Source organism: Anarrhichthys ocellatus, unplaced genomic scaffold (genome assembly GCF_004355925.1).
Source record: "Anarrhichthys ocellatus isolate YVR2014 unplaced genomic scaffold, GSC_Weel_1.0 scaffold9, whole genome shotgun sequence".
NCBI classification, from domain to species: domain Eukaryota; kingdom Metazoa; phylum Chordata; class Actinopteri; order Perciformes; family Anarhichadidae; genus Anarrhichthys; species Anarrhichthys ocellatus.
Genome location: NW_022280039.1, coordinates 3,796,653 through 3,821,853, shown reverse-complemented (window position 1 = coordinate 3,821,853; position 25,201 = coordinate 3,796,653). Strand labels below are relative to the sequence as shown.

The window sequence follows — 25,201 nt, the reverse complement described above, 5'->3', positions numbered from 1 at the left end:
GTAACGACAGCTTTGCAGCTTTTGTCCTAAATCTAGGTGGAGACTGATGTGGAGTGCAGAGGAGTTTCCTGATTTACACCCTATAGTCACATTGTGTACAGGTTGATAAAATGCAAAAAATCAGATATGCGTCACTCAGAAAACTGTAGCCTATTGATTAGTTTAAACTTGGAATCTATAACTTTGCAAATCTGCCAATATGCCTTTATAAAATGCCGGTCGGAGTCACGCCACTCTCAAACACCGCAATACGGAGGCGTGTCATATTCCTAACGAGCCTCCATTGTGGAAGACCAATAACAGGAGCTCTCAGCTCAAACCGTTTACGCCGGAGGCTCACATGCCTTCATCATACAGAGACAGACGCCTTTATTAAGCCGGTTGGTGCAGAAAAATACACTGAGGCTACATTTCATGTGGAATAATTCGTCCATTCAGACGTTCATTTAACCCTTCAAAGTTTGCTGGATTAATTATACACCAATTTTACTTTGAGATGCAAAGCAGGTGCATGCTACAAGTTGTTTTCGTCGTATCGTCGCTAATTTTATCCAAAGCACAACATGTGATCGGATCAGGTCACTCCTGTCTCAGATCGAGTCCTGCAGAACACGGACAGACGCGCATCACGTTTCTGCGCGAGGACGCGGCCGGTGTGCGCTCCTTGTACGTCAGCCTGTGGTCCGAGGATACGCAACCGGTAATATGCGAGGTAAATACCAATCCAATTGTCATGGACAGATACTGCAGTATTTGCGACAGAAGCGGCACCCAGGGCCAAGAAATCACCCAGAGGTTTAACATCAGCAAGCTGTTGTCTCCGGATTCTCCGTGCGCGCTCGTCTCCTCCAGTGTGCCAAAGTTTACCAAGCGCACAAGAAGAGATGGGACAGTCGGGAAAGTTCGGAGGAAACGGGCATGGATATTCCCGGGGACGCTGTGGTGTGGTACTGGCAGCAAAGCGGCCGGATACGAACAGTTAGGTGAGGATGATGAACTCAGATTTTATGATTTTGCTACTTTTCCTCCATTGTGTACCTCGGGTAAACTCTATTTGGCTCTAAAATCCTTAGCACTTCCTTGACATTGTAGAGTGATTTCCATAGGAGATTAATGTATTATAAAATATTGATTATACATTTATCAAATAGTAAATATGAACTTCAACATTGAAGTCCCCATATTCATATTAGGCAAATATCACTGGTATTTGTCACGAGATTAAAAACACAAACTGTAATTTGCATACTTCAGAGTGATAAAGATCACTATTGGTATGTTTTACTGAATTTAATTACGTTGAACTGAATTGATATGTTTGTCAATGTAGAAAGCACGACACAAACCAACAACATTGTTGGGACATTATTTAAATTAAGTGGACCTGATACGTATGTTGCACAAAATTTAAAATAAAAATTTGAAATGAAAGTGGGCTTGACATTTACATCAAAAAGATGTTCTTCAGTAGGTATTTTATATGAGAGATATGGTTTTACAACCCGCACATTTTAATGATCAAATACCTGTCTTTTAAGCTTTTTGATTTTGAATTATAGGCAAGAAATTCTTGAGGACTTGCTTCCATGTAAAGTGGCCTTTGATATGTGATTGAATTCAAATGTTGTTTGCCTGCACAGGGATGTTTGAGAGTGCAGATACATGCTGCCGTGAGCACGACCACTGCCTGCATGTCATCCTGTCTTTCACAGTGAATTATGGAGTCTTCAACTCCAACTTCTTTAGCGTCTCACACTGTGACTGTGACCAAAGGTGAGCCTCACAATGCACACCCCTGGTTATCTAACGCTAAGTATTTGCCGCCTCCAGAGAAAGTGCTGCAACCAGCGACCCCCATCTCCCCCCGACCTTTCCACATAATGCTCTGGCAAGCATGGTCAAGTCAGGATAGACCCGCTCAAAGGTTGAATTTGAAGTGTTGCAGACGTTGTGGGCATCTGCATTTCCTATACCTTACACTTCGTACTCATGAAAGTGTCCTCTCTGTAATGCCAGTATCATATTTTTATTCTGACTATGCCAATAACTTTAATCACTGCAATCAGCCCTCCGGAAGATCTTTCGATGTCAAGAGTCAAAACGTTGCTTGCTTCTTTGGTGTTTGCTGGGCATAACATTCCTCCTTTTTACTGTATTAAACATTGCAGAGACATCTGTATTATTCAGACTTTACATCTTTACAACAGGTGCATGTGTAATATGTTTGCCCTTTGACTCTTGGTGTTCTTTCGCAAGTAACTGACACTCATTTCAAGAATTCACCTCCTTGCTAAAAAGGTTATGTATAAACAGTTTGGTCTACCCGAAAGGTATAGACAAAATAAGGCAGCAGTCAAGGATATTTATCCTCCTTGTGCGTTTTAGTTTTGACTTGACTGTTGCCTGACCTCCGCTTGTTCTTTTTATGCCACCCAGGTTTCGACAGTGCCTTCTCGGTGTGAATGATACCATTTCCAGCATGGTGGGCTACAGCTTCTTCAACATCCTGCAGGTTCCCTGCTTTAGGCTCAAACAGCAGATGCGATGCACTGAGATGTACTGGTGGGGAACGTAAGAGACACACTGACGTGGTTTCCCAAAGTTTTAATTTACATATTGTTAGACGCAACAGTATACTGTTGCGTCTAACGATCACTTATAAGTGCACACCATAGATTCATAGAAAATGCAGGAATGGTTATATGGAAAGCCAGAGCAGCGGATTGCTTGTAATAACATGCCTGACACTCTTCCAAAACTCACTAAATTATGAAAGGCACCGTTCCAAACCTCTGCTCTGTTTCCACAACTTTCTTTATCAGGTTACTAACTAATTGTCGTACAAACAAGAAATGATTAATGGTAAACTAGCAGTCTAGCATTAATGCTACTGCATTGACAAACAATATAATAACTATCAAAGATTTGTGTGTGAGTGACTGATTCTTGACTTTCACAGTGTTAGTGTAATAGTCTTCCTTCAAATGACAGATCATGATCCCAAATAGCGATACAAAGTGTACCTCTTCGAACTTAAATAAATATGCAATGATTTTGTCAATTAAAGTTAAAAATGCAGCAGATAAAGTCATGGCTTGGTTTTAACTTGCATTGTTGCTCTCTATAGGTGTAAAGTAGCCAAAAAGGCTCCCTTTGCTGTCTTCCAAAACCCCCTCCCCTACGCTGATGTTACAAGCAATAATGGGGACAACACTGACAGCAACATGGTAGCAAGTAGCAAGGAGAAGCATACCGAAAGCTTTGTGATCAACCCATGCAAAAAGTCCCCCAAAAGTGAACGTAGATGGAACTCCAGAGACACATCCAGAGGAGACACTTTCTACCTCAGAAGGACAAAAGGGAAAGGATGTAAAAGACACAGGAAACTGGATACAACACCATCCCAAATGCCCACGATGTCAAGTGTGTACACCACTAGTCCTTCAATGAAAATCAGCCTTTTCAATGCTTCTAAAAATACTGCAATGGTGCCGATTAAAAAAAGAATTGGAAAAAAGAAGAGCAACAGTAAGGGCCTGTCGGATTACGTCACACAGAAAAGCCAAGTTCCACCACAGGTGAACACAAACTCTTATCCACAAACAACATCTACAACACAAAGCGCCCCATATTTAATACAGAAGCCAGCGCTGCAGCTACACTTACCAACAGCCGTCACGGCAGTGACCAAAAGTCGCAAAACATTTCCAAAGCAAAGTCGTTGTTATGGATTGCGGATGCCTCTCAGAGGTGACACATTTCAGTCTCATTTTAAAACTTGTCTCGAACAAAATACAACATCTAGCGTGACAACTGTTACTCCCTCAACAACTACATATGGAATACCAATCGAAGTAGCAACAGATAGGACTCTGAGGCTCACACAGACAACAGAAACACCCAAACAAGACACTCTAAAAAGACTCTGGAGTACAGCTTCTGCAACGGCAGTCATAACAAAACCGGAGATAGCAACCTCCATTCATGAGGAAGGCAAGCCACAAAAGCCGATGGATTCCACTCTACAGCAGAATAATACACGGCAAGAGGCCATGGGTCACAGCACCATAGCCCAAAGTACACATGCAGGAAGACGCCTGAAGCATAATATTGCATTAGATAATGTGACAGGTGAGTGCATGCAGCTGAGAAATCCATCACATCTGCGGGGGCCTTTTTCAGCATAAAAGGCCTTTCCTCAGCAATATTACACTATTAAAACCATGTATTTAGACATTATTATTATGATACTATGATGAGCAACGCTGCCGCTATGAAAAGCTGATGATAAGGTCTTACATTTTGAAAGAGCCCACAATGGCACTGGAAATATTGCACCTAAAAAGGAGGCCCGGGGCATTATTCTTGTAAGGACCTCGAGCTACCATGCGATCTCGTTGTGCCCTCTACAGGTGGGACAGAATTTTCACTACAGATGATGCACTTTTTTTGATTCAGTATAGGTGAAAAGAAATGTGGGTACATTTCAATCATTTAGGAGATAACCAGTGTTTACTTTTCACTCCTTCAGACAATCAACTCCTGTGTGGAAGCCTCAAACAGCTAGATGGATGTAAATACATCATCCTTCCTTTGGAGAAGAAGTATGATCTGCAGAACGTGGAGTCAAAGACTGCATACCACTGTGATTGCACCAGCCGGTAACTTTTTTGTATCCCTGCTAGCTTTTCCTCGTATTTATATATTCACATATGCAAGTCTCACAAATGAAAAATATATTTTTTTCCTGAATTTAAAATCATTCAGATATCTGCAAGGGGCCTGATTTACAAAGGAGCTGGATATCTACACTGAGTAAAGCATGGAACATATCTTTTTCTCCAGTCCATGTTTTAAGTTTAAATGGGCCCAGGTTTTACTCAGACAATTTATCCTTATAACTTAGTGATCCTTTTTCCATTAGACAGGCCAATGTTCTACTGTGTTTACTGCTGTAGATAAAAAATTGTAATATTAGACATTTTTGATTTTGTGTTGTCTTATGTGTTTTGGCCACAATACCAATAGTTCAGCATAACGTTATTCTCCTCCCTGGAAACAGCTTTACAAGGTGGTCCATTGAGGCCAAGGAAATACAAGCCTTACACAGCTTTTGAACCAATCCAAACTAAACGCTGTTCTCCCAGTAATCCATTATGACTTTGTTTTGCATTCCTGAGCTACTTCAAGGTTTGACCTTCATATTGCAGTGTGATGAAGTAACCAGGGCAACTTTATCATAAGGTCTAAATGAAGCACAACAGGGTTTTTTTTTCTTTTTGTTTAAAGAACAATTGCGGTGGCGCCATTGAAAGTTAAGCTGTTTCCAGCAGAGTTTCCACATTCTTCACCCTGATAGGGGGAGTATAGTTTAATAATAAACTAGGCATAATTGACAAAAAAATAACAATGAGACCAAGGTAATAAAAAAACAAAAACTTAGAGTTCGTTGTTGTCCAGTCACACCCTTTGAAATACATGTCAACAGACCTTTTTCCCAGCAGACATTGTGACTTGTCATAAAAAGTGTTACTCATAATGATAACGATGGCTTTGTTCAAATTAAGTGTCCCAGTAACCCACGACAGTGTGACAGTGAACCAGCTGCAATAAACCTTTTTCACAGCATATATTTTGGCCGGTCACAGCAGGAAAAGCACAGGTGACATTAATGACATAAACGATGGCGGCATATCATTTAGTTTTGGCAGTTCGACAGCTCTTGCATTGTGCATGCTAGCTCAATAGGTCCTTTTCACAGCAGCTATTTGACATGTGAGTGCAGAGTAAATACAGGTGTTATTAATAACACTGATTATGACACATTTTTATAATTAGTCAACATGTCTGCTGTGAAAAGGCCTATACATTTTGGAATGAAGGCAGGTTACAAATAGTGATGTTTGATTATGTATTGTGACTCCTTCTACTGTGTGCAACACTCACGCATAGGCTACAGCAGCACATGCATGCAGACTATTATTGCTCATTCTTATCCCCAGCATGTTATAAGGAATGAGGAAGGCCTGCCCCCACAGGCAGCTTTCTCTTTCTTTGTCTGTGTCTCTCTCTGAGTCACGCACCAATTCATGTTGGATATACATCACACTCTATTGTTTCATTCCTGCCGTGTTGCTCACTTTATTTCTGCATGCGAGGTTGTTAATGTTCTCTGCTTGTCTTTTTGTCGCTGTTACAGCTTGGCTGTTCTGATTGAAAGCTTCAAGGAACCCAGTGTTCTCCCCAAGCTACTAATGGATTTCGTCTCTCAATACTGCTTTAAACTGCCAAACGAGAGAAAATGCCACCGCCGGAAAAGGTTTTAAGCTCAGATAAACTTATTCATGTTAATCTTAGACAACTTTTGGCTAGAGCAGTGCCAGTCCTGTCTAATGTGTGAACTCAGTTTGCTTGTATAATAGATTATCAGGTTGGTTTCTGACACTTTTTATGTTTCTTTTCCAGCTGTGGAGGCTTCTCTAAAGCCTCTGACCTACTTCAAGCACTTAGTATGATGGAGGAAAAAGACACTGCTGGGGTGCAAAATTCAGGCAATGACAGAAGAAGAGGCATCCCTACTCGTCTTTATAAGCGATGCCTGAGGCTGATAAGGGAAGCTGATGTTGTGGCACAGCTCACATGATTTTAAACTAAGCTTCTGTTAATAGCAACAATGAATTTGATACGCTTTTTTTTTCATGCAGCGTTTTTTGTTTCTCTCTGATGGTGTTAAATGGCAGTGTGTTAGAAGACATGGGACTCAAACTCTTTAATATGAAATATTTGTAAGTATGCCATTGATGTATATTTTGTATATTTATAAAGAACTGCAATAAAAACTGAAAACATCAGATTGTGCATTGAAAATGCTTAGTTTATGCTTCTGTTTAAATTTAGTTCGAGATTAAAATTGTGTGTCATGAGAATTTTCCCAAATTATCACAGAGTGGCGTGTTATTACCTGCACTGCATGTTGATTGAGTAAGGAACAATAACTAGATCCACATTGCTTTCCAAAACAACCCACAACCAGCCAGTAATCATAATCCTATATGAGAAAAATGCAGCACCAAATTCTTTGTTTAATGTACAACCTCAGCAATACATATTTATTAATGGAAACAAACATTGTAACACTTCAATGTCGTGTGATATACTCTCATTTTGTGATGTAGAAGTATATGTTTTGCTACTTTGATAAAACATCCTTGATCCAAAATCGCTTTGTAAAGACTACCAGTACAATGTAAACCTCATCTGCCATTTCATTTCATGAAATCTAGCTCTTACAATGTGTTGCATCAGTGTTTTAGTCATGTATTCTTATTTAAAAGGTATGATATGGAAATTGGCTACATCAGTTGTTTGAAATAAATTCAAAGATCCATCTCTGTGAAACGAGACAATCGTCAGATATTTACCTCCCAAAAAATGTCACCAGGGCCAGGTGTCAGAATTTAGGGGTCCCAATTTTATAGTATTCTTTTTGTCATAGGCTCAATAAAGATTTATATTCTGATGTTAAAAATATAAAAATGTTTTTCTCCACTTATTTTTGCTTTTACCTGATTGTACACTTTTATAGAGTGATAATAGGCAAGTAAAAACAGACCGTAGTTGTCACCTCAAAGATTTTTAACTTCTCACTGTTCTGTAAACGTTTCGATTATTTGATAAAAAAAAACAAAGAATTCATGTTGTGTCCCACAGCTCAATATCAAGGATGACATAGTTAAGTGCAAAAATGTATCTCTAAAATGTGGTCAAATGTTTACTACAGACAGCAAATATACAGGTCACCATGACTCCTCCTCCAAACCTTGAGGTTTATTATACAATTGTATAACAAAACTCTGATATACATGATAATTTTCCCTTGTGTTATTGTTACATGTATGTGTTGTTAGACACCAAAATCAACTCGTGAATTTTTGACAGCTTTTATTCTGGCCCGCGGTGCATGCTGGGAGCCGCAAGTTGGCCTTGGAAACATGGCGTTGCACTGACAGCTGGGAGACTCTCATTATCTTCTCCAGCCACTGACACAGCGCCCGGGCCGTTAGCGAAGCTGTTTACGTTCACACTTGTGCTGTGAAATGAGCTCACTACAGATGCTGTCTTCGTCCCGAAAAGACACTCGTATTAACGGTGCGGCGCAATAACGGATTTAGTACGGGTGTCACGCCCACTCTGCTCGGTAACGTTATAACGATACCTTACGGTAAGTTAGCATCGCGTCCAGCTAACCGAGCCAGACAGCTAGCAGCTACCGTTAGCACGACACGAACACCCAGGCTATGCGAAGAGGAACTGCCATAACTGTCTGTTCGTTGCTTGGCTGCCCTATTAGCTCGCACCTTGTAGCACAAACGTTTCAGTCGGCCCCGTCAAACACTATTGTCAGATAAGAGGGCGGCAGTTTTGTTATTGTTGCTCGCTAGCAGGCGAACTAGGGCGTTTCTGTCATTCTGTCACTGAATTTTTAATGTTCGACCCCTTTGGCATCACTGTCGGAGGAGAGAGCGATGGGCTCCGGGGCTGTGGATTCGTCCCAGTGGCTTTCGGTGAAGGAGGAGACCATTTTCCTCCACGACGGACTCATTCGGGTCACAGATCTGGCCGAGCTGCCCAGTGAAATTGGAGTGTCGGAGCAGGGGGACACCGAGCAAGAGGTGGGTGAATGCCATCTCACACAGGCACATGTTTATACGGTGTATAGAAACACGCACTCATTGCTATGATACGGATGTCTTTTTTATGTTTCTTTGAACGTAAAGTGTTTCATGTGTTTTCACTGACGAGCTGCAACACACCCTAACTAAGTGACAACGGCAGGGCTAACGTTAGCAAGATTCCTGCTTGTATGCTATTGGCCCACTGTCATGGAGACGACTACTGTCAGATCATTTCCTGTCATCTCCTCCAAAATATACGCGGTGGCAATCACCCAATTGCATGTAGTCGCTGTACCTCAGTTGCAAAGCTTCAACTTTATTAGTAGTGCCAGTGCAGCAGCTTTCATAGACGGGCAACTTCTCAGATTGCACCACACAGTGAACATCTCCTTGGATCCTCCAATCAGTCATGACCCATGCCCTGAACTCTTGTTCCCTAAACACAAAGAAGCAATGTTATGTCACATGATGAATGTTGGGTATATGCTGTGTATGGCCGATGTGGGCTTTTTATACCTAAAAAAATTCTATATTGTTATTGTTGTATTCATCAAGTTGTCCCTAATTTTAGTTTTGTGCCTTGTGCAAAGCAGAAAGTGTCTCACTTTCAGTGAAAATGTATAATGTACCCTAAAGTGCAGTGGATGTTTATCTGGAATATAGGCTTTTATTTTGAAGGCAGAATCTCGAAAACCGGACGTGCCTATGTTGCTAGATTGTGGAGTTTTTACAGTGATGCTGATGGAAACTTCGAGCCGACAACTGGCAAATTCCTGGCTTAGAAGCACAAATGTCTTTTTTAAATAATTGTTTTGCGGACAACATAAAGCAAGCTAAAACACTCAAAATGAAAATTAATATCCTGAAGAAATTAATATTGTTATTGTGCTAATATTCCATATAATGTTTGTTGGAGAAGGCTATGCTATAACAGTTGTCAAGCTCATAGCTATGTGATCGGAGAAGTGGAAAGTTGGCACAGTTCCACACTTCATAGGGGGGAGTATGTTGGTGTTGGTGTAAGGCTTGTTGTGCTCCTCAACAGACACTGCCTGCTAGATTTAATGTTTATAATGTACAGTGTGGTGCGTTCAACTGTACAAATTCAGCTGGTTGTGTTACTAGAGCATAATGTCTTTTCACCTAACCTATTGACCAATTGTTTTAACTAGTGCTATTAATAACCAGCTTGTTATTCTACAATTCAATGCCACATCATATTCAGCAGGAGTTGTACGAACAGCTGCAAATGGCTACTTTACTATTCAGCCATCAGCCACATACTGTCCTAGTACAAGTACATATGTTCAATCAGCAGCTTTGACAGATGACAAACCACTGGTTAATTAATGAATGTGAATGGGAGGGTTTGAACCCCTCACCCGCTGTTTTTTCATTTAGTAAAAATAAATAACATGCATGCAGTGACGCAGCTTCTGAAGAACCAATGTTGATTTACTGGTTAAGGCAGGATAACTGACAGCTGGACATTTCTTTTGTGAAAATGCACAAGAAGCTGTTGAGAGCACCACTGTTTGGTTTAGCAGCATGAATTCAGGGCTGCTTTTTACTTTTAAACATCTAAACGAGCAGGCAGTGTTTAATTTTCACTATATTCTAACAGTGCCAGTCATGGTAACCTACAACAAGAAACACTAAATTGTTAAGACATTGGACATATGGCGTTTTATGAAGTCAAATTGTTCAACTTCCATATACAGTTGTGTGAAAAAGTGTTTGCCCCCTTCCTGATTTCTTATTTTTTTGCATGTTTGTCACACTTAAATGTTTCAGATCAAACAAATTTAAATATTAGACAAAGATAACACAAGTAAACACAAAATGCAGTTTTTAAAATGAAGGTTTTTATTATTAAGGGGGAAAAAAAAATCCAAACCTACATGGCCCCTGTGTGAAAAAGTGATTGCCCCCTAAACCTAATAACTGGTTGGGCCAGCAGCAACAACTGCAATCAAGCATTTGCGATATCTGGCAATGAGTCTTTTACAGTGCTGTAGAGGAATTTTGGCCCACTCATCTTTGCAGAATTGTTGTAATTCAGCCACATTGGAGGGTTTTCGAGCATGAACTGCATTTTTAAGGTCATGGCACAGCATCTCAATCGGATTCAGGTCGGGACTTTGACTAGGCCACTCCAAAGTCTTAATTTTGTTTTTTTTAAGCCATTCAGAGGTGGACTTGCTGGTGTGTTTTGGATCATTGTCCTGCTGCAGAACCCAAGTGCGCTTCAGCTTGAGGTCAAACAGATGGCCGGACATTCTCCTTCAGGATTTTTTGGTAGACAGCAGAATTCATGGTTCCATTTACCACAGCAAGTCTTCCAGGTCCTGAAGCAGCAAAACAGCCCCAGACCATCACACTACCACCACCACATTTTACTGTTGGTATGATGTTCCTTTTCTGAAATGCCGTGTTACTTTTACGCCAGATGTAATGGGACATACACCTTCCAAAAAGTTCAACTTTTGTCTCGTCAGTCCACAGAGTATTTTCCCAAAAGTCTTGGGGATCATCAAGATGTTTTCTGGCAAAACTGAGACGAGCCTTTATGTTCTTTTTGCTCAGCAGTGGTTTTCGTCTTGGAACTCTGCCATGCAGGCCATTTTTGCCCAGTCTCTTTCTTATGGTGGAGTCATGAACACTGACCTTAATTGAGGCAAGTGAGGCCTGCAGTTCTTTGGATGTTGTTCTGGGGTCTTTTGTGACCTCTTGGATGAGTCGTCGCTGCGCTCTTGGGGTAATTTTGGTTGGCCGGCCACTCCTGGGAAGGTTCACCACTGTTCCATGTTTTCGCCATTTGTGGATAATGGCTCTCACTGTGGTTCGCTGGAGTCCCAAAGCTTTAGAAATGGCTTTGTAACCTTTTCCAGACTGATAGATCTCAATTACTTTGTTTCTCATTTGTTCCTGAATTTCTTTGGATCGCAGCATGATGTCTAGCTTTTGAGGATCTTTTGGTCTACCTCACTTTGTCAGGCAGGTCCAATTTAAGTGATTTCTTGATTGAGAACAGGTGTGGCAGTAATCAGGCCTGGGTGTGGCTAGAGAAATTGAACTCAGCTTTCCAAAGATGTGATAAACCACAGTTAATTTATGTTTTAACAGGGGGGGGCAATCACTTTTTCACACGGGGCCATGTAGGTTTGGATTTTTTTTTCCCGCTTAATAATAAAAACCTTTAATTTAAAAACTGCATTTTGTGTTTACTTGTGTTATCTTTGTCTAATATTTAAATTAGTTTGATGATCTGAAACATTTAAGTGTGACAAACATGCAAAAAAATAAGATATCAGGAAGGGGGCAAACACTTTTTCACACAACTGTATACGATGGATTTGGTGCCTACAGTATGAAATACAAAGTGTGGTTACGTTATGCCCACGATAATGTCCCCAGGATCCCTCAGATCATTTAACCTGAGCACAAACGCTAACATGTAGCCTAATGTGGTTTAGACTTATTAGGTTGGCATGTTAATTAAAACTTTTTGGAAACGGGATCATGCCCGTACAAATATAGAAAGTCAAAATCATATCTAATGGTAGAGAAATCTGGCCATTTTCACATGTGTGTGTGTATATAGCACATCTGCATATAAATAAAGCAGCCATGTTTGTTGTTGTCAACCTTCCTGTGTATAGTAGGTCAAAGCTCACACCAAATCATAGGTCTTTCCTCTTATTCTAGGATATGTTCTGTTTCTCTCTGCGTCTATTTTCAAGACTCACTGGTTTGGTCATTCAGTGCTGTGTTCGTAGGTGTTGTGATGCCAACTATTTTTACCCATAAGCGGTGTTTTGCAGAGTAAGGTGGAGAAGGCCCAGCATCCAGTCAAGGCGTGTTACTGTAACATTAGTAGCATTTCTGAAATTGAATCAATACAGATTGTGCCTGCTAAATGGTATAATGGATTCTTTTCTAGTCCATGATTCTTGGGCCACAGAGTGTAATCAATAGCTGAAATGCTGCCTAAGTGCACATGAAGCACATTGTTTCACTCGTGATAGGCTACCTCAAATGTGCCGTGCTATCTCTGAGCAATATTTCACAGTACAAGGAACTGTAGACACCAGAGTTTATTCTGTGGAGGTGATTCATAGTTGTACTTTGGAAATGACTAAAAAGTCTAAAATGACTTTCATCTCCTTGCTGTTTCAGCATACAGACTATGGATGAAGCCAAATGTGAGGTCAATCTGGTAAAGTAGAACACAAGCCCAAATTCAAATCTGTCAGTTAAATTCAAATGTTCCACTGCTTAGCTCTTATTTTATATTTCAATATTCACTCTGAAGTGGAAAACTTAATTTGCATTAGAGAGACCAGACCAGTAATCACATGGTGTGTATGTCTGCTATCTCAGACAAATTGTCACAATCTTGACTGCTGTTAAAGTAAACTTTATTTGTTCCTTCTTTTCGTCCCTGCTATCTTCCCCTGTCCTCCAGATTCTAACATTTGAGACGAAGAACCCGGTAGAGCTCGCTGAGCGTCTGCGTGCCGTCTGTGGGAATCAGAGCAACGCGTATGCCCGGCTGCTGGAGTACCGTCTCAATGCTCTGCGTGGCCTGTGGGGGGCGCAGCGGCAGCTGGCCCTGGAGGAGCAGCAGGAGCGAGAGGGCACCGGAGGGGCCGACGAGGAGACCTTGGCCCTCCTCAAAAGGCAAGGTCTGCTGCAGCAACCCGAGCAGGCGCCCTTCACCTCCCGGGTCGGCCTGCTGCTGGTCTTTCCCCTTTTGCAGTCGCAGACCCGCAGTGACCCGGCGCTCTGCGGCGTCACGGCAGAGGTGCTGCTGGCTTGCCTCCGGGATTGCCAGCCGCTCAGCCTCAGCAAAGAGCCTGCCGACTGCCTCAACGGCCTTGAGGGGCTGCTTTGCTCTTGGCTGGAAGATGGTGCCAAGGAGTCAGGACAACCGCAGGGACATGCTCAAACGCAGATCCTCCACACACACAGGCAGAGGGAAAACGCTGCCGCGGCACTTGTGGCACTTGCCTGTGCCAGGTGAGGCCATACATTTACTCCCTTCCTGATTCTTAGGAACCCTCTGTTGGCTGTTGTAGACGGTGTATTGAACCAACAATATTCGGTAAAGCGTTAATAGAGTAGCCAAACTCTTCACAGAATGCCTATTGTTACTTTATACACAAGTAACAAGAACTCATTGAGAATTTAATACAGTCGAGATTAGTGGTGCAACTGATCATAAACTCATGGATCGGATCATGATTCGGATCAGCATAAAAGAAAAATGGGAGCAAATATAACTTTGAGAGATCCCTGATCAAGTTTTTTTTGCCATTGATACTAACTGCTGATCATTGATGATCCATATTGGCAGATACAGATCCCCTTGTTGTTTGATTGTAGCAGCTGGTCTACAAGGCTCCAGACTATTTTTATTTTTTTTTGCCACTATCTCAAAAATCTTTTAAACCGCTCTGAAGTCTGTGTAAACTATCAACAATTCTAAATGTTATACTTTTAGAAAAGTATAACATTTAAATAACATATAAATGTTATACTTTTACTAACATATTGAGGTTTTTTTCTTCATAAAAACACACAATTCAAATGATAAGGAAATAAAAGATTGTATTTTTATGGATTAAAACAAAAAAGTTTTAATGATGCATCTTCAAACAACTGTATTCATTGAAGTTTATCACCAACACTACATTTTACGAGATACACATCGTGATAACGTTATAATGTCCGTTACACCACTAGTTAAGATACAGTGGAGAAGAAAGTATCTCAGTGAAAACACTGCTGAGTTACTTCATTAGTAAATCACAAGCATTCAGAGAGTCAGTTATTCCTGGCAGCCGAAGCTAAAGTGACCGACTGATTCGTTTCTCTCTTCAGGGTACATGTTGCATGGAGGATCTGGCCGAATGCAATAGTAAAAACTTGTTGATTGATATTTCTATACACACTTACATTAGTGGGCACTCTGTCAGCTCAATGGCAATGTATTATTTTTTTGTGTGCGTTTGTCACCTGGCCTGCAAAAGAGCCGAATATGCTTGTTTTCATGCATTTGCGCCTGAACTCTGACTTCTGCTGGTGACAACGGATCTTGACGTGTCGAAACCAGAACTCTCCGCTCTTTGTTCCGCCTCTGTTCGGGCTGGCAGAGCTCTTTGTTGTGGGGAATCATCCAGCCCCCTTTTTTTCAACCAACAGTGGGAGCTAATTAAAGAGCTATCGGCTTTACCGCCCCTCACCTCTGATGGGGTCGGCTGTACAATTCACATCGTGAGAAGGCAAAGTAAGCAAAAAGACTGCGTAGCCATGTGCATTGACGTCAGTTGTTGATAAGATATTTACAGAGTCGGGTGGAGAAGGGGACTGTGACACGTGACTCATCTGTGTCTGTTGCCTGTGGAACATGTATCAGTGAATCAAACGTACATTTACGACAGCACATGGCAGGAGTTCCCCGGATCGTACCAGTTTCCCAGTAACACTGTGACGTGTTGGTGATACACAAGTCGAAATGTTTACATGTTTTAGCTCCATTGCTGCCACACAAGTTTGGTGGCATGTGAGGTTGTTGGCAGTAAAAGTGATATAATCACTATAGACATTGTATTAATTAATATAACGTTGTTTTTTTCTTTTTATGCCCAGTTGAAGCTGTTTTTCAAAGCTGCAGTTCCGAACCTCCCTTCTTTTGCACCAGAGAATGTCAGAATATCATTTCAGGAGACCTCTCCTCGCATACATCTTTTCCTTGAATCTAGAACGACTTGAACGTGTTCAGTTAATAGTTGAGTCTTGGATGAGGCGACGCAGTAAATGAACACTGCGCAAACGTCAGTAGGTTGCTCATTACACCCTGCTGAGGGTCGCAGTGCAAAATCTTCTCTCTGCTGGATTCTAATAGAAAAGAGTTTTTCATTCAGATTCTTTTTTTAAACATAGCATTTTAATGCCCAGCACATTACATGGAATCCCCTCCATAATACAAGAGTATTGCTCCACTTACAGTTCCAGAAATGCTTAACAATGAGCTTTTACTTGTGTTTTCATGCTGAGGCCTCCTGACTAATGTGCAAAACTATTCTCCAGGGGATCTCTGAAGACCTTCATCCACACGGTTCACCTGCTGCAGAAACAAAGTGATCTGGGCCAGCTCCCTGTGTCAGATGTCCTGTACAGGTGAGGGCGGTATTCAAGCTCATTTCAAATGACATATAAGTAACTTTCCCAACGTTTTAACCAGCCTGTGTCTCTCCTGCTCCAGACTTTTGCTCCTGGAAGGAGGCCCAGGCTCTCCGTCCTGCCTTCTAGGGGGCAAACACAGTGTGTCGTGGGGTTTTGAGGACATGCTGCCTACACCTGATAATTCTGCTGGAGGAGCAGAGAGTAAAGGTAAAAACATCTGTCTCAGCAAAGCAAACAGGTGCCTTGACCTTGTTCAGCACCTGAATTCTCTGCTTCCACTCTTCACTTCTTCCACTCCCCCGTTGATAGCCCCCCTACTTTTCATCACGACTATCTGTCATCTGTCTGTCGTTGCCGTTATATTGAATCCTTTTTTTGTCTCTCCGTCTTGCAGACACCGACCTGGGCCGCTGTCTCGCCACAGACGGGCTCTACCTGTATACCACCAACTCCTCGGGGAGAGGACTAAGCAAGCTGGGCTCTGGTTTACACGGGACACTGAGGTAATGTGACTCTCCTTCTCGTCTGACAGAAAGAGCGTGTGAACATTAAAAATACCCCTTATCACTTACGCATCCCTTCGCACTGTGTTATTTCCTGGACATTTTTAAACCATTATCTGTGATACACAGTCGCATCCTCCCTAACTGTCTTTGATTGATTTGGGAGAGGCCTCACTGGCAGGATCCCCAGTGTGTTTTTAGAGTTCAAAGATACGTGTGTTAGGTTTAGGTTTGTGAGTTAATTGTATGCTAGAAATATCTCTTGTTTTCTTGATTCCTTAAAAAAAACAACGGTGAACACATTTCTAAAAGGAAATCATCTCATTGGGACAAATACGACAGCAATTAGTACAATTCTTAGTAATTGCATGCAAACATTTAGATTTGTAGACCCACAACAGCTTTGAACTAGCACGCCAACTCTTTTCTTGAAGGACGTAATTGTCATTGTCAGCACTGAACAGGGTAAACAAGAGGCTTGACTCTGTTGGAAGAATTGGGGTTTCGACAAAAAAGGTCCACCGTCATTAGTACACGTAAATAGATGCTCTGTGTTTGTGTTTGTGCAGGGGTTTTGTGTACTGCCGAAATGAAGAGTTGGAGCCTGGCTGGGTGGTGTTCTGCAGCGGTCGCCTCCTCCACCGCCCCTCCTCTTTTGATGCCAAGCCTCATCAGCTGTGCCAGGTCATTGACCCCTTCACCCTCCAGGTACTGTAGACTTTCATTTCACGATGTTGAATCATTCGGTAAATTAGACATTGTAGGTCTTGGTGTTTGTGTGCAAAATGATTTGATCATACAAACAAGACGTGGAGGCCCACAATGTATACATTTGTTCAAAGATAGGGGCCTTAAGAAAGCTGGTGATTAGAATTCAACGAGCTCTCAGTTGAAATGACAAGCACAGCCATAGCTGAGGCTTCTGTTCACTGTGTGATTTTCAGGTGTGCCAGATTGTGCCCATGCCAGCCCACCACTTCCCTGTGGGCAGCAGCATGACCACGCTGCACCTCTGCTCGGATGGGACCTACCTGTACTGGGTCTGGTCCCCAGCCAGCCTCAACGAGAAGACACAGAAAGGCCACTCTGTCTTCATGGATGTCTTTCACCTGTCTGTGAGTAGTATATGCCCTGCCATATACAGTGGTTTTTATGTCCGTGTTCATCCTTGATGTTTTCTTCCCCCCCCCCCCCCCCCCATGTCCATGGTGCAGACACAGACAGGGCTGTGTGTTGCAGACATCTTGCAGGAGAGGGTTATTCTAACTCGCAAGGAAGGCGAGTCTTCAAAGTGCTTGAATGAGCTTCTCTTGAGTCGAATGTCACGCTTCCGGGCCTCCCATTCTGCCACATTGGCTGCTCTCACAGGCTCTGCAATCACCAACACCGTCAAAGAGGAGCAGTCTGGTAATTCATCAGCACAACTTTTAGTCATCCAAAAACCATATGTGCTCTAATGTGCAATACATATGGATTAGAAGACTTTCTGGTGACACTTTTCTGTTTAACTCCTTCGTAGCTGTGAACACTAGCTGTGGACTCCCTCTGAAGACCCTGAGAAAGACCCCTATGTATGTGTGTGGAACCTATCTAGTGATGCTGGTCTCACCTCCTGGTGTATCTGGGAGCTCTGCCACTCGCTCCCTATTTGGAGGAACCAGCAGCCTGTCCTCTCTCAAAAGTATGAGCGCACGCACACACACACACAGACACTTGGAATATTTACTTATTGTAAAGATACATTACAAAGACTGCTGGAGGATAACAAATATTCTGATAACAGTCTGATTACAGCATGAAGTCCAGTAAGGATTCATTATACATATAGTACATAACATTCAAGGGGTGAATTCACAAAAGGATTGCGTGGCTTTTGTGACGCTAAAACACTGACTTCTCAAAGCACCTGCAAAGTGTGAAATACAGCCATAACTTTGCTACCGAGCAAATAGCATCTCTGTGCTCCTGTGAACGTATTTCAATTCGGTATGAAGCACAATTTAGCACACAATCTGTCCTTTTCCATGCAACTAAGCCTCATTGCAAAAACTTTCCAATTCACAAAGCCCAGCGCTGAGCGCAGTGACACACATGTTGAAGAGCTTCTGGCTCAGCTTGACCCCATTGGCCTCAAGCTTATTTACACTTTGCCGTGTGGATGACTGCAGTCAGAAAAAGCAAACTGCGCTCAGCTGCAAAACTTTAAGGGCATGTTTATCACTATCATTAGCGCAATATCTTTTTGTGAATCGGACCTTGAGACGGAGCAGATAGCGGTTGCAAATGATGCGAAATTCATGTTGCTATCAGCGGCCGCATTCCATTCTTTGTGAAAAAGCTCTGGTAAAATATGAATTGCATTATTTGTGATTGACTAATCAATGACAAGTTGTGGTAAAGAACATCTTTTGTAGAACCCCCAGTGATTTGTACTATACAATGAATGAGTTTATTCACTAACTTTACATTTCTGATCAGTATTAGCCTCCAGCTTGGTGTTTAACCTGGCTGACGGTCAGTTCAGCAGCCGTGCAGACCTCATTGATGCGCCCGGCAGTTCTTTAGGCAGAGGAGCCCAGGTGGCGGGGCTAGGTGAGCTCAGCTTTTGGTTCATTCTACTCTTATGTGTCAAGCTCGCAGAGGACAGTCACACAATGCATGGCCATTTTAAATGACATATAATTCTGTAATTTTTGGCTTCTCAGGGGCATGTTATGACGCACTGAACAACTTGATCTGGACCTGCTCCAGTGATTACATAGATCAGTGGTGCAATCCTGGGAACCAAGCCTTCCATCATGTGTGCCATAGGCTCGGTGTCAGCCATGTCATCAAAGAACCCAAAGGTAGATAAATACAGCCTGGAAGCCAGCAGATGCTCTCTGTATCAGGTTTGTGTCAGAAATGTGAACTTCTGCAAAACTTGTCCTTTCACAGAGGAAACTGTGGCCACTGGCGAGGTGATCAACCAGCTGCTTCATCATGTAGGTGCCATGTGTATCCATCAGCTCAACCTGCTGGCGGCCAGCAGCAACAGCCTGCCCCTGGGGGCCCTACTGGGTAAACAGCACCCCATCGAGGCCCGTCACTTCAGCAGCATCTGCGACATCATGGAGAAGGCCATGGTCAATGGAGACACGTGCATCATCCGCTGTATCTTGGTGGTGTTCCAGGTCAGTTGGCACTTTAGCTGGGGACAGTTTTGCTGAAAATGACTCAGCCATTTTCTGTGTTTTTGAGTTGTTTTTATTTCTCTGTTCTGTCCAGGTGGTATTTAGGTTTTTCAATCCTCAGTCAGAGAAGAATAGGGAGAGTGTGCGTCGGTCAGGCCTACTCCTGTGGCAGCTCCTCATGGCTCCAATGGATCAGATAGGAGTAGAGATTCAGAGAGAAGTGTGCCTGGCCATCAGGTAAGTCAGAAATTCCACATGTACAGTATATAGACTTTATGTGTAATTGATGGATACAAACAGAAGTAATAGTTAAAATGTCAGTGATCTTAATGGTATTCACCTGGGCTTTCTTTGCTCTCTCTCTCTCTCTCTCTCTCTCTCTCTCTCTCTCTCTCTCTCTCTCTCTGTAGTTCAGGCCTGAATACTTTGTATCAGGGGGAGGCTGAACTCAACAAACTGCTGAAACTGGTTTTAACTGAGGGTGACTATGACCGTAAAGACACATTTTGATATAACTGCCATTTAAACTTTTGTGGTGAATTTATCTAATATTCTGTGTATTTTTAGGTGAAAGGAACACTGGCCTGTCTCAACTTCGTGATGTCATCCTCACCAACTTGGCAGACCAACTGCAGAAGAATAGATTTGGCAGTGAAGAAGAGGATTACTACAGGTATTCTGTAACTAAAGAGTGCAGTATCACTTCTAATAGCCTTTGATAACAGTGCAGGACAATGTCATGGCATAGCTTAAAAACACAAGTTCGCTCCCTGTAGGTCTATATTTGTGAATCACAAAGTGAAAGAAATCTCTCTCTTTGGCAGATTGAATGATGAGCTGCTGCACTGTATCCTCAAGACTGTAGTCCGGGAATCCTGCCTCGTCATTACCAAATGTCAGACTGTCGCCCGAGACGACTTCCAGAAGCTGCTCTCCACTGTGCCAGTATGAATATCAGTTCATCTGTGTTTATTCAGATCACATGCGTTGTGAGATTGCACTTGTACAAACGAGAGATGTTGTTTCCCTCTCTGTAGGTGGTCTCACCTAGCCTCCGCTACCTCATGGCCGTCCAGAACCACCTCCTCAGTAACACCATTCTTATCCGCCCGGATGATGGCGACGACAGTGACAGCTCCATACAAGGGGAAACAATCAAGGTACAGGTAAACACCCCCTTTAAATACCCCTACCTCTGTGCACGTGGAAGTCTGTTGTGTGTCTGTCAATGAGAGACCAACCCACCAAACGGAGCAGCGGGAGATGAATGTTCTTTTACTGCACTGCAGAGTAATTTGTGCTCATTGCACTCATAATAATATCAGTTAACAGTGCTATACTAACTAAGGATGTGTTGTTTCTTCTTCTTCTTATCACTAATCACGGCTACTGATAAAAGGATGGAAGCGGAACAGTCTCATGTAATCAAACAGCTCAGATTAAGCTCATAAGAATGTTTGTTTCAATATGCAGACATAAAAGTAAAGAACTTCTGTTTGTATAACTTCGGTATTGCATGATGATCGTTGAAAATGTTGAAAGCCGTGTTACGTAAATTTGGGCATATTGTGTGTGTGGTCCTCAGGAGCTGCAGAGCAGCATCCTATCCCTTGCAACCAAGATCTTGGTGGGATGTGATGAAGTGCTGGAGACCCTGCAGCAGGTGACCACAGCTCTCATTAACAGTGACATCGCTGACAGAGAAACCAGGTGAACTTTTAACTGCATCTTTTTTTTAAAGATACCTTTTCAGGGCGGGAAATGATGGTGCTGGATACATTCTTAAAAAAACGACTACTTATTTTATTATATTGCATGAGCAGATGTTTGACGCTAATCTGTGTTGTCAACTGGTTTATCATAAAACCATGTCACTGACAAAAAATACAACCAGACATAATGTTCTTTTAGTTGGCTCTAATGCTCTATTTAACTGTGAAAACAAGATAAAGTTAAATTTGGGTAATGCTGCAGCCTCTTGACAAAGAATAAAAGAGGGCGTGAGAAATAATTTATGGATGCTGAGCTTTGTTTTACCTCTACAAATGTCCCTATTTCTTTTTTTTGCCTTGGATTCATCCCCCAAACATTACATCTGTGCCTTCTCTCTTCTTGTTGTTCAGGTTGAAAGGCCTGGAACAGGTAACGAAGGCCACCATGCTTGGGCACCTGCTGCCAGTGTTGCTCACCTCTCTGATGCACCCCAACCTGCAGACCCTCACTCTCGCTGACGCCCTCATGCCTCAGCTGGTGCAGCTGGTCCTCTACACCAGCCAGGTTGGAGTCTTGCCCGTCCAAAAGGCAATTCTTGCATTCAATTAAAGGTTTTTGTGTACAAAAAGTAGTCGTCATTCAAGTATTTATTTCCAATCTCTGTTTTCCAGACTGCCCTAGTGCTAAAGACTCAATCTCCACTTTTCACTGAAGAGCCTCCACCTCTGGGTGGTTCTCTTGGGCTGGGGGCAAAGGCCTGTGCTGCTGATGACAAGTACGTTTTCTGAAGGTCCAGCATGAGACTGTTCACAACTAATTCTCATTGAATCCGCCTGATTATATATTGGATCCCTTTGCTGCATAATTAAGTATTTTAATGAAGAAATGTACATAGAAGAGCTTAGGCTAACGTAAGTACCAGCTGTTTTGTGTCTCACAAACTCAGTTTCTATTTATTTGTATCCTTGATATTAGAATTCTTGACGAGCGGGAGGAGCCTGGTTTCCTGACTGGGCTGAAGATCCCTGCCCCATGGGCTGCTGGGAAGACGGTAGAGACGGTGCACCCTGTGAGGGACAATTACAAGTTCAAGGAGACGGTACACATCCCGGGGGCCCGCTGTCTGTACCTTCGTTTTGATTCTCGCTGTTCCTCACAGTATGACTATGACAAGGTACTGACTCTCATGATTCACTGTGTCCAATGGCCTTCATCCCCTGTAACTCTTACATACACTGTGTGCAATCGCAGGCATAGCAAAGCACCTCTTGGGGATATTTTGCACTAAATGTATTCTCTGGTATTTTAGTTGGTTATCTATGCTGGTCCCAACACCAACAGTCGTAAGGTAACAGAGTATGGAGGGAACACTCTGGGATATGGCAGTCGCAGTGTCTTGGGGACAGGATGGCCCAAAGACCTTGTCAAGGTAAAAGAAGCTGTTTAGCACAAACATACACCGTGAACACACAGGGCCCATACAGTCTTGAAGAGCTACATTTTGTCTGTGTCCTGTTTCAGGTTGAAGGAGACACGGTGACGTTTTCCTTTGAGATGAGGAGTGGACGTGAACACAACACCCCCGATAAAGCCATGTGGGGGTTCTCCTGCACTGTCAGAGCTCAGGTAAAACATGTCAGCACTGGCATGTCCCAAACATCTGTAATACTGTTGTTGAATCAAACTGGCAGTCAGCGTGGAACATGAAGAACAACAGTTAATTCTGAAGATGCTATTTGTTTTTGCTTTCAGGAGTCATCTGAGGATGTCTCTGGAGGCCTCCCCTTCCTGGCAGACCTTGCCCTCGGTCTGTCAGTGCTGGCCTGCTCAATGCTCCGCATTCTCTACAACGGGCCAGAGGTGACAAGAGAGGAGGAAGCCTGCCAGGATTTGCTCTGCTCGAAGCTGCTGCAAAGGTGACACAAAATGTCTCCAAGGGATATTGATTGCTAGTGTGATAAATATAATACAATGTAAGAATTCGAATCGGAATCAGAAACGGTTTTATGTCAAGTACGTTTGCACATACAAAGAATTTGGCTTGGTGATTGTTGCATAAAATTAACCACAATTAGTAGACATTCTTCAGTGGTACCTCGTTTAACACAGAAAAACTGCTGCCAGCCAAGATGACAGACTGATGAGAGGTTTTTTCTTTCTTTAGGTGTCAGTGGCAGGTGGAAGCGAATGGTGCAATCTCCCCTGCTCTCACGCCCAGCCCTTCCCCTCTGCCACTCACTATTGAGGAGGATCGGGAGTTCACATACCCCTCTGATGTGCTCATCCCACCCCCAGGCCTCATGCCAGGGACTTACTTTGACTTGCCTCGTATCCGCCTCCCTCCAGGCATCATGGGTAGGCTGCGAGAGGTGTCTGGAAGAGCTCGGCCACAATTCCGTCCCAGCATCAAGTAAGAGAGCCGTGCTGTCACGGTACACGGGGTACATCATCGCTGTTCATAGAAATAAAAATGATGTAAAAACATTGATAAAGTGCTGCCAGCCAGGCAGCACATTATCATTTTTCTCATAATCTTAATATAACATTTTTTTCTGTAAGGGAGGTGATCAGGCCAGATGTTATGGAGGAGGTTATAGTGTCCTGTGTCATAAAACACCTCAGCCTGGTGGATGCCCTTCAGGCACTTGTCAACTACCATTACCGGGAGGACCACGCGGAGGAGTACGACCTGGTCTGTAAGATCATGGCTGAGACCTTCAAGAAGATCAACGCTATGGAGCGTCAGCTGCAGGTGAGCGTCTGTTAACACAGAAAGGCTTTTATCAATTAACATGCGTAAGTTACGTTTGCTGACTGTTAGTGGAAGACGCACTATGCACACTATGCGTATTTGTTATCTTGACTGTTTTTTAATTAGGCTATTAAAGAAAGTTTCAATAGTTTAATAAAGTTTGTCCTGTTGGCCTCAGGCTATGTTATTAATGGGGAATTAAAAGGTGTTGTTGCAAAGCTAAGCCATATTTACATTAAATTAGAATATCTTTAATCACCAGGATTCTGCTAACATGACAACAAAATGGGGAGATATTTGCACCCTAGGCAGTATATTGAATTACAACCTGGAAAAATGAGTAATAACCAATAGTGGGAGTCTTTCTGTGTTTAATTATCTCCGGTGTTACTTTCAGAGTGTTGGAGAATTGGAACAGAAGTGGCAGAATGAGGTAGAGGAGGCCCAGCAGGGAAAGCTGGAGAACAACACTCCTTTCTTTCACGACTACCACTTCTTTGAGGTACTCCTGCTCTACACACAATTACTAACTTTTCCTCTGGAGATTATACCATTACCACAACCATTCGCTTTGCTATTCATAATATGTTGTTGTTGTTGTTGTTGTTGTTTTTGTTTAACAGAACAAAATTAAGGAGCTGGAACTACTTTGCTCCCTGAAGGAGGTCCCACTCGATTTTAGTGATCTGGAAAATGTCGTCCTCGCATTGAGGCAAGTAATTAACAAAATATCGTATCAAAATAGCAGATGTCATGGGTCAGATTGTGTCGTAACATTACATGTCTGCAATTACAGGGAGAAGTTCTTTCAAGAGGTGAACACCATGCATCATAGAAGTAGCACCTCACTGGCCAAAACGAAGGCACTAGTGAAGAGTCTGCTGAACCGCACTGAGCTGCTGCTCCATGTTACCATCGCTCCACATTGCAGAAGCCTTACCACCACACCTGCTGGCACACCAGGTCCAGGTAGATCTTTTTATGTGTCCTCTTATGTTACTAATTAGTCATTATTAATAACTAACCTTGTTGGGCAGCAGGGTTGGGATTAGAGATTTGTTCCTTCAATCAGATGTTTAAATTGCATGTTGTCGAACACTCTCACTATTGAAATATCCATCAGCTTGTGTATCTCTGGGTACAGTTATGTAATTTATACAGGAGTTTGACTTTAATGAATTTTTATTTATATAT

At 42.6% G+C, this 25,201-nt stretch overlaps 2 protein-coding genes across 5 annotated transcripts in view; both read left to right on the top strand.

Moving 5' to 3' along the window:
• Positions 1-358: 358 nt before the first annotated feature.
• Positions 359-7,413, top strand: LOC116384546 (uncharacterized). 3 transcript variants are annotated; one of them, XM_031849354.1, is made up of 7 exons: positions 359-983; positions 1,641-1,773; positions 2,437-2,571; positions 3,128-4,131; positions 4,532-4,661; positions 6,200-6,319; positions 6,466-7,413. In XM_031849354.1, the coding sequence occupies exons 1-7, from the start codon at positions 497-499 to the stop codon at positions 6,641-6,643; spliced, it is 2,187 nt and encodes a 728-aa protein (XP_031705214.1). In that variant the 5' UTR covers positions 359-496; the 3' UTR covers positions 6,644-7,413. The 3 variants fall into 3 exon arrangements, 2 of the variants coding, with proteins under 2 accessions (XP_031705214.1, XP_031705215.1); XM_031849355.1 differs by lacking the exons at positions 6,200-6,319; positions 6,466-7,413 and adding an exon at positions 4,768-6,193 and having other exon boundaries at positions 4,532-4,672; XR_004212817.1 differs by lacking the exons at positions 6,200-6,319; positions 6,466-7,413 and having other exon boundaries at positions 3,128-4,412; positions 4,532-4,589.
• Positions 7,414-7,977: 564 nt separating this feature from the next.
• Positions 7,978-25,201, top strand: part of hectd4 (HECT domain E3 ubiquitin protein ligase 4) — a 35,463-nt gene continuing 18,239 nt past the window's right edge. Inside the window, exons 1-29 of one of the 2 annotated variants that reach the window (XM_031849099.1) lie at positions 7,978-8,672; positions 13,144-13,697; positions 15,771-15,860; positions 15,946-16,073; positions 16,261-16,369; positions 16,939-17,077; positions 17,314-17,484; positions 17,584-17,776; positions 17,889-18,050; positions 18,848-18,961; positions 19,075-19,215; positions 19,307-19,542; positions 19,637-19,779; positions 19,953-20,023; positions 20,110-20,215; positions 20,367-20,487; positions 20,580-20,702; positions 21,128-21,252; positions 21,666-21,819; positions 21,927-22,030; positions 22,231-22,429; positions 22,565-22,684; positions 22,777-22,881; positions 23,008-23,171; positions 23,420-23,665; positions 23,815-24,007; positions 24,405-24,509; positions 24,631-24,719; positions 24,804-24,976. In XM_031849099.1, the coding sequence (XP_031704959.1) occupies positions 8,526-8,672; positions 13,144-13,697; positions 15,771-15,860; positions 15,946-16,073; positions 16,261-16,369; positions 16,939-17,077; positions 17,314-17,484; positions 17,584-17,776; positions 17,889-18,050; positions 18,848-18,961; positions 19,075-19,215; positions 19,307-19,542; positions 19,637-19,779; positions 19,953-20,023; positions 20,110-20,215; positions 20,367-20,487; positions 20,580-20,702; positions 21,128-21,252; positions 21,666-21,819; positions 21,927-22,030; positions 22,231-22,429; positions 22,565-22,684; positions 22,777-22,881; positions 23,008-23,171; positions 23,420-23,665; positions 23,815-24,007; positions 24,405-24,509; positions 24,631-24,719; positions 24,804-24,976 (4,525 nt within the window). In that variant the 5' untranslated portion in view covers positions 7,978-8,525. Of the gene's footprint in view, positions 8,673-13,143; positions 13,698-15,770; positions 15,861-15,945; positions 16,074-16,260; positions 16,370-16,938; positions 17,078-17,313; positions 17,485-17,583; positions 17,777-17,888; positions 18,051-18,847; positions 18,962-19,074; positions 19,216-19,306; positions 19,543-19,636; positions 19,780-19,952; positions 20,024-20,109; positions 20,216-20,366; positions 20,488-20,579; positions 20,709-21,127; positions 21,253-21,665; positions 21,820-21,926; positions 22,031-22,230; positions 22,430-22,564; positions 22,685-22,776; positions 22,882-23,007; positions 23,172-23,419; positions 23,666-23,814; positions 24,008-24,404; positions 24,510-24,630; positions 24,720-24,803; positions 24,977-25,201 lie in introns of both variants that reach the window. The other variant, XM_031849098.1, reaches the window with a different exon arrangement.

Bases quoted from the DNA above. Each gene is read 5' to 3' on its own strand.
- LOC116384546 (XM_031849354.1), top strand. From the start codon at position 497: ATGCAAAGCAGGTGCATGCTACAAGTTGTTTTCGTCGTATCGTCGCTA. The intron at 984-1,640 runs GTGAGGATGATG...TTGCCTGCACAG, and splicing joins GGCCGGATACGAACAGTTAG to GGATGTTTGAGAGTGCAGAT. The intron at 6,320-6,465 runs GTTTTAAGCTCA...TTTCTTTTCCAG, and splicing joins AAATGCCACCGCCGGAAAAG to CTGTGGAGGCTTCTCTAAAG.